This window comes from Cyprinodon variegatus, unplaced genomic scaffold (genome assembly GCF_000732505.1).
Source record: "Cyprinodon variegatus isolate N-32 unplaced genomic scaffold, C_variegatus-1.0 Scaffold160, whole genome shotgun sequence".
Classification (NCBI taxonomy): Eukaryota; Metazoa; Chordata; class Actinopteri; order Cyprinodontiformes; family Cyprinodontidae; genus Cyprinodon; species Cyprinodon variegatus.
In genome coordinates this window covers 290,895-299,625 of record NW_015150613.1, presented here as the reverse complement: position 1 = coordinate 299,625, position 8,731 = coordinate 290,895, and the positions used below count along the sequence as shown (strand labels likewise).

General features: G+C 37.9%; 1 protein-coding gene across 1 annotated transcript; it reads right to left on the bottom strand.

Moving 5' to 3' along the window:
* Nucleotides 1–5,955: 5,955 nt before the first annotated feature.
* Nucleotides 5,956–7,362, bottom strand: LOC107086733 (E3 ubiquitin-protein ligase TRIM39-like). The gene has a single exon (XM_015377860.1). It carries the CDS (start codon nucleotides 7,360–7,362, stop codon nucleotides 5,956–5,958), a length of 1,407 nt encoding a protein of 468 aa, XP_015233346.1.
* Nucleotides 7,363–8,731: the final 1,369 nt, after the last annotated feature.

The window sequence follows — 8,731 nt, the reverse complement described above, 5'->3', positions numbered from 1 at the left end:
CGAGATCAGGATGGTCTCACGAGGCTAACACCAGCACCCCTTGCAACCCCAGCAGAGCTAAACATGACGGAAGCTGGATGGATGGATTCAGCTATTCTAAACTATGAGCTTTTATTTTTTGATGTGATGCCATTAGATTTAAAAAAAAATACGTATTTAATAAAGCAACACTTGAGATTTGTTAATAAAAGGGCAAATTTTATACACACTGTCACTTTCAGTGTTTAGAGGAAATTGTGAAAGAAAGCTTTTCAAATTTTCTTCTTCAAGACAACTTTAATCAGCAGCTGCAAGAAATGAGAAAGGCAGATTAATTAGTTTATGACCTTGTTCATCAGTTCTGCAGAAAACTCTCAAGTTATTGATGAAAAATAGTAATAAAAATAGTAATAGGAAAATTTATTATTTTTTATTCTGGATAAAAAAAAAAATGTTTAGTGTGAATTGACACCAGCATCGAGCACTAGAAAGACATCCAGAGCTGGTCCACAAAGATAAAAGCCAGGAATCCTTTCCTCTGCTCTTCCCACCCTCATTTTCTATTAGAACTAAAGGAGCACTTTGTTTTGCAGATTCATTCTTCTCTTCTTTGACTTAATAAAACCATTTCAGCATAATATCATCCCAAGTGTAGCCCAACTCAAACAATGGATGCACAGCTGATTCATTTGCTCCAGATCATTTTAATCAGCTAAACAATATAGTTCTTTTAAAAAGGTCCTCAATAAGAAAAGTGAAAAACTGAAGCTTTTCTGAAAGAAAAAGATAATTATCTCCTACAGCAGAGTACCTGTCTAAAAACCACCTTTATCTATTTCAATCTAACCCCTGAATCAAAAGAAGTTGTAAATGAGCAAAATATAAGCTCTAAAAGTTATTAGTGGGATTCATTATTTCTAATCAACTTCATTTATTCCTGATATAACCCAAGAAAAAACCTTAAATGACCCAGGAATGGTTCCCCTCTACAAATCCCTTTATTCATGTTAAAATAACCAATAACTGCTTAGCTCTGTGAACGAGATGATCCGGTTTGCTGCTAGTTCTTCCCATCCCTTAATGCTTGATAAAAATAGATTTGTTGTGATGGATGATGACGCATGAGTCCCAGCCTGAAGGGGACATAAAGGAGAGTTTAAGAACAACTGCCAGGTTTCATAAAATTTATGGCCAGTTCATCCCAGTGTGGAGAAACAACAAGCAATAAATGGAAAGAAAAGCATACATGATCAGATTCAGCTGTATGGTTCGACGTTTTTCACTCATAATGTCCATTGAGGCACTTTTTAGTCATTGTTTTTGTCTTCCCAGTCCCGCCGTCAAGCAACTTTATCTGGGAAACACGTAAATCCAATCAACTCAATTAACTGGCTCTTCCTCCTCCGTTTTCTCTGTTGCTCAAATTTTCTCTGCTTGATTTCTTCCCCTCCAAATTCTCTCCAGCTATCATCACATGAAAGGCAGTCCGAGCGCACGGCACGATCCCGACAGCAGTCAGACACTTCCTCTCACCTACTGCTGAAATGTTCTGACAGTAATTGATGCCTTAACAAGCTGCAGCCACACAGAGCTCTGGCACTGCCTTTGTTTTCTGCATGAAATGGCACCATTAGTGAGCCACACTTCTTTGCTTAAACATCTCTCATGAACTATGAAGTACAACCTGAGAGAAAACTCAAGTGTTTGTTGAAAGGCTCTTATTTTCCCAAAGAAAGAGAGTTGTTTGTGTGTGAGCTCAATCAGTGGATGGTTACCTGGCCTCTGATAGCAGCACCATTGCTTCTCTCCTTCAAGTTTTTTTTTGCTGTCAGAAGACGATGCAAGAGGATTTGAGACAGCAAACTGAGCAGACACAAAACAAACCCCTGCTTTTATTCAAAAATAGATTTTCCTGCCTTTTCTTGTCTCACATTTCTCTCTCTTTACCTTTCCCTTTGATCTGTCATATTTTATCTATGATAGCTCATCTTAAAAGTTAAGAACTTTGAATGACATTTATTGTTCCACACCTGTAGACCTGTTCATTCTCACAGCATCTCCAGACACGGCTCATAAAAGATGTTATCATCCGACTGTATTTTTAAAACAATCTTTGCCAGATTGTGAGGCAATGAATGACTCAGACAGTCTGTGCTGTTGCCACATTGACTTCGGTGTTTTTATTATCTTTCCAGGTCACGGATGTCAGAGAGAGTTTAGAAATAGGGGGAATGTTCTGCTTTTGCCCACCGCAAACAGCCTGGTTATCTAAACTGATTATCTGTCTGCAACAAAAACTTTTCTTATGGCTTGTGGTGCATTATAATGCAAGAAAATATTTGGGTGATGGGGTTTTGTTTGCTGTTTAATCAAATTGAATAAAAAAAATGCTAGATTTTTCTATATCTAATGGAAGGAAGCATTTTTATTGTTTAAATAACTGACTAAAAATATAACTCATTGTACTTAATGCTAGTTAAATGCAATGCTCCTTAACCTTTACAACCCAAAGAGACATTTTTCCCCCCGGTCAGGCAAAATAAAAGACAGCATCCTATTAAATATTTATGCAAGAAAGGTTTTTTTCAATTTTCAAAGAAGCACCATTTTATTTAAAGAGCGATTGTATTTTTTTCGATGGAATGTTGATATTTGTGTAAAATTATTTTGCAAAGGATATTTTTCAACTAATGACAAAGAAATAGATACAAAAAAATAGGGGCTGCCCAATCCATCAAGAATGAGGGAGTTGAGAGTACACTTCATGTCACAACAAAAAGTAAATCATGACCAAAAGTATTTTTCAAATGAATGTGAAAGATCCACCTTTCTATAAAAGCTGTAAGATAATAACTGACTTCTGTAAAACTAAAAATAAAAGTCAATTTATTAAGATCTGCCTTTTGAATGTGTTCTGCATGTGGGTAAAATAAACAAAAAAAAAATATTGTACTGTACAATGTTTTTACAAATATAAATACTGTATAGTCACCCAAAGAATAAATATTCAATATACAGCTGTGGACATTTTTAAAATAGGGGATATGAGACATTAGTGGATATAGAAATCAGACTTTCTCTATTTAATACTCCTTACTAAGGGGTTCAGTTGTGGTCGGGTCATGGGTGACAGTAAGGAATATAAGTAATCAATAAATCAGGTTATTGCTTGTATTTGAATCATCGCATTTCAAATCAAGGATATCTAATAAATATTTACACAGCTCACACTTGAATACTTGAACAACCTCTTTGCTCATTTCTAACCTCAGCTTCTTCTTCTTCAGAAGTGCCAGCAAACTGCTGCTCCAGCTGCTTCTATTTGTTTCTGAAACTTTTGACAATTAGCTATGGGTTAACTGGCCCATAACTGTCTTTATACCAACAAGAAGCTTGCGTCACGGTCTTGGTTCTGTTATGTTTTACTTTGCACCATGTTTTCTAGTTTTCTTGTTTTATTTCTTATTTTTTTGTGTTTTCTGGTTGTATTTCAGTTCTTAGGTTTTGGTTTGTTGCCCTCTGTTGCCCTCTTGTGTTGGTCTTTTCCCTTGCTCCTTCCCAGACTGCTCTGTTCACACCTGCTCCCAATCTGCTCGTTAGTACTCTCTTTGTTGAGTCTCCTATAAGTACAATCCTCGTGCAGTTCCTCAGTGCTGATTCCTCGTCACACCCCGTCCTTCCTGGTCTTTCCCTGGCTCCTTGTGATCGTTTTTCCCTGATGTCTCCATGGTTCTGGTTTGTTTTACATTTTTAAGTTTGATTTTTTGGATTCCTTCCTGTGTTAATTAATTAAAGAACCGACAAGAACTCGCCCCTGCCTCTCAGCCTCTGCATTTGGGTCCAAAACCACAACCAAACCCTGACAGCTTGGTTGAAAGCCAGCCAAGCTAAAGACATGAGCACACAAACATCAGCAGCAGCTGTTTTTGTGTACTTCCTTAACCTTAACCAGACTGATTTACATCACAAGCAAACTGGGTTCACCTTTGATAAAGAAGTCCACAGCTGCTTCCTCATAATCTGACTTCTATATTTTTGTTTACCTCTATTTTTGATACCCTGATTTAAGATTTTTAAATCAGGGTATTAAAAAAAAGTCTTTAAATCTGAGTTTAGGCTCAATCATGTTACATTGGTCGTCAGTTGCTGTCAGGTGGACTAAACCATTTTGCCCCTCCAAGAGGGGGTCCACAGAATACTAATATGTTTGGTGGACTGTACGTACGGTTAATTCTCTCAGTTGATATTATCTATATATTTGAATTATTTATGAAAACAACTATTTGGGGTGCCCAAAAAATGGGAAATAAAACTTCACTCCCTACTCGGGCCCTGGGTGGTCAGGTTCAGTCTAACCACTGAATATTACATCCATGAATACACACACCGCCTCAGATGCTGACTATCAGAGCTTTATGGTTTATAACATGGGATAGACCTCTCACGCATCCATAAAATTTATATTGACCTGGTAATCCTTATCAAGCTGTAAACTCAGGGTTGGTGCATTTTTATCTTCTTCCTTCTGCATGTCACTCAGGAAGTCCAACACAGCAGCCAGTCTCAGGACGAATTCTGATAGTACAATCATAAATTTAAAAAGAATTTTGTTTCTTTGTCTTGTCAACTCGGGTCACTAACACATTGACTCAACAATGTTACTGTAGATCCAGGATTCTTCAGTCAAATAATGGATGCCTAAGAAATTGAACAACTTTTACCTCTTTATTATAGAATGGAGGAACACCTGAGCGAGCAAGCAGAACCAGAATAAAAAATAAAAACAGTTCTCACAGTATAAGCTGAACTTTGATGATTTTGTCAGTTGCCTTCAGGTCTCAGCTCCAGGAAGGTGTACAATATAATCAGGTTTTCCTTAAAAGATTGCAATAAAGTTGGATAGAAGAAAATATCTCTGTCAAGGAAGTAGCTGCAAAGATCACATGGTTTCAAGTTATCCCAGTAGCACAGACACTCAGTAAACATAACTCCATAACTCAAATGTTTCAGTCAGATACTCACTAGCTTGAATTTGTGGATTTTGTCAGCACAGTAAGTCAGAGAAAAAATTGTGATTTGAAAGTTTTTATTTCTTAAAAAAGAAAAGAAGCTTATAACCAATCCATGGGCTTTCTAGTAGGCTTAGCGGGGCAAAACAGACATAACTTGAACAAAGAGTATTCACCAATAAAGAGTGAAAGCAAACAGAAAAAATATGGTTGTAAGTTCAATGATGTTACGTTCAATGGAGAGAGAAGGTGCAAGAGGGAGAGACAGTAAATTTAAGCTTCACTCTTACTGTATGTAAATTAGACCATTTCACAAGAATATTTTCATTCATGATTTTAATTAGTTGGTGTTAAAGCACAAAGAATAAAATAGATAATGAAAAATTTCAAATAGAAAAAGAACATACATTTTATACTCCAATGTGATATAAATAAAATTCAATTATTACTATTATTTGGAAAGATGATGCTCTATGATAAAGCATCCAGAGAAAAATGAAAGTCTTACTTGTTAATAGGCCAATTGTTAACACTGACTATCCAGAGAAGGCATCAGATGTGAAAGGTAGGTCTTCAGTCGAGCTATACGCCATTCAGGTATATCAATATTGGTAATGGTATGTTACTAGCGCAATGTTTCCCCTGTTAGAAAACCTTAAAACTGTGTATGAAGTTTTCTCATCTTAATAAGGATCCAGTAAATCAATCTGGATTATAATCTACAGCAACAGATTGATGTAATTCATATACAATTTTTGGAGCATAACGCCAAAAAGAGAGATCATCAAAGCATGAATATATCAGGTTAATAAATAAAAATGTTCTAAATATTTTTTTGTATTTTCCCATTTAGGTCAAAGCCTAACAAAGTGAAGCTGTACTCTGTATGTCAGTTACATTATTAAGAACATTAATTGTACAATTGATCAATATAATTTCAAAGTGACATTAGATCAAGCAATTATCATCAGGAAGGGACGACCACATATTTATAAGGACGCCAATTACTTTTTTTACAAGTAATCCTTCTTGATAGGGGGGGATTAAAATCTGCAGGTAACATCTTTATTTCACCCAGAGTGGTGAAGCATGGAAACATGTTGCCAGTAAAGGTTTGCTTGAAGGTATGAATGTTTGTTTTAGTGTTTAGATCAAAAAACTGCAGCTCTCCTTTATCCCAGTCAAGATTCACTCTGATCCATTTGAGGTTACTCTGTACTGGGAGAACTGTGGGAGTAGCTGGTGGAGACCATGCTGAGTATTTACCTCCATGGAGTTGGATGACAAGCCATGTTGAATATATATTTTCCCTCTTCTGGACAGACTCTGCTGACACACCAATCATCCAACCCTTACTGTCTTCCACATCAACAATCCAGCTGTGGTTACCAGAGTTAAAGCCTTCAGAACTGAGGACAGAAAACTTTGATCTAAACATCTCTGGATCATCAGGAAGCTGCTGATTCTCTCTTGAAGTTACACTGGTCAGATCTTCAGACAGGATGAGTTCTGAACCCGCTGTGTTTGGGTCAAGTACAAGAGGAGAATTGGACCACTTGTCTTTCATTTTACTTGAGATGGTGTAGCCAAGGTTTCTCAGATGTTTGGCCTGGTCTATCAGAGCTTCTGGGTGCAGCTGTGGATCCTGTTGCAGGCACCAGCGCTTGACTTTTTCCATTGTAGTGTTGTAGTTAATAAGGAAAGACACATCTTCTGCCCTCAGCTCGTCCTCTGTGGCTCCGACTATGTCAGAAAGAGCTGCTATCTCTCTACTCAGAGGCTTCAACTTCATCTTCATTTTTCCACTCTTCTGCTGCTCTTCCTGTCTCAGTGCAGCCAGCCTGTTCTTCTCTTCGTCTTCTAGAAACTGATGAAGCTTCTTAAACTGCTCCTTAATCTGATTCTCTGTTTTTTTGGCCTGGACCTTTATGTGTTCTGCTGTCTTATCAAACTCTTCTTTAATGGTTTTTTTGCGCTGCAGATTATTCTTTAAAGGTTCCAGGGTTTCTTGAAGAGTCTTCCTGTGTTCCTGAACAGCCTCATTTAATTTGCGCTCTTTGTTTTTCTCTGAATCGCTGCATATGAGAAACTTTGGCTGTTTGAGGTTCTCAGAGTGCAGACTGCACACAGGCTCTGAAGATCTCTGATCTTTTTGTTGTAAGAAGATCTCACACAGGTTCTTCAGGCTCAGATTTAAATGTGGATCAGATTTTGAAGATCTTTTACAAAATGGACACTCTTGTACTGGTTTCTTTCTCCACCATTTCTTTAGACACTCCTTACAGAAGCTGTGGCCACATGACAGAACAACCGGATCCTTGAAGATTTCATCACAGATTGAACAGAAAAGTTCTGCCTCTGGACTAGAAGCCATTTTGTCCCTAAGTGAAGCCACAAACACAGACGATCCTGTTAGTCATGGCTCCCTTCCCTCCCATATTTATTTTCTCAAAGTGATTCTAAGTGGTATTCTAAGTCCAACTTACCTTCAGTGTGTGAAGCTTGGGAAGCTTGAAGCAGCAGTGTTGGAGGTTTCCCGTTTTCTGAACTGTTGCTGGACCCACTCAGGAGAAGCTGCTGGTTCAGTTTAGATCTAACTAAGGTGTGTTTCCCTCCCGAGTCCAGAGTTCAGTCTTTGCGCTTCTATAAAACTTAATGATTAATAGACTTTATTTGTCTCTGTACAGATCAGAATATAACCTGTAATAAACAGGAACATAAAGTATCCCAGCACTGCGGAGTCATTTCCAAACCTTTTCTCAGAAATTGGTTAGTTGTAGAATTGCTTTTTATAAGCACTAATGTTAAAAAAAAAACTTATGTAATTTAATAGCTTTCAGTTGAGGTGGAAATTATATTGGAAATAAACAGGTCAGTTAAAATTCTAAGTATTAACTTCTCTACCTGTTCATAGCATATGACCACTTGGCTTACGGTGTGTGTCAGCTTTTTGAGCTGGGCATGTGTGTCAAAGCAGATAAAGAACTAATTGTAACATATTCAATAAATCTAGAAATATCTCACACCCCTAATATTGTATTTTTTGATAAAGCTTATAGTTAGAGTGGCTCAGGTTATCCAGAGCTATCTCTATAGTTGTGCTGCTGCAGGTTTAGACTGCTGGAGGACATAGGGATCCCTTTTCACCATTCTGCTTCACTCTATCTCTATTCTACCATTGTGCAGTATTTATTGGTTCAGCCTCTGAATAGTTTGGCCTGTATATTGGTGTAAACCTGTTTCTCTTACTGTGAATTACTCTATGTGCTTTCTTTCAACCTCTGACATGGGAGCTGGTTTGGAGCCTGTCGGCCTGGCTGTGCATTTCCTGGATGGGGTCGCCTTTTACAGTTGCCCTTTTGTATGCTTGCTTCTTCAGCCTCGGTAGATGGCCGCTCACACTGAGCCTGGTTCTACTGGATATTATTTAATTACAAATAAGATTTTTTTCACCCCCTGCTCTCACTCGTCAACAGAGAGGCTTGAGCTAAAACCGAAATTAAAGGGGGTGGAGTGGTTCTCCAACGTCAACGCTAATGGGGCATTTACATCTGAAAAGGGATTCATGAGTTGTGAAGTACTGTTCGGGGACTGAAGGCTGATGAAAATTCTTGTATCTCTGGGCTTTCTAGTGTTGGTTTCCCTGGTATGCCTTGCCCAGGTCACATGCTCTCCTGGCTTTAGACAACCTTTTTTCTGCCTGCTGACCCTTGCCAATCCACTGAATCTGTCTGTGTGAATCT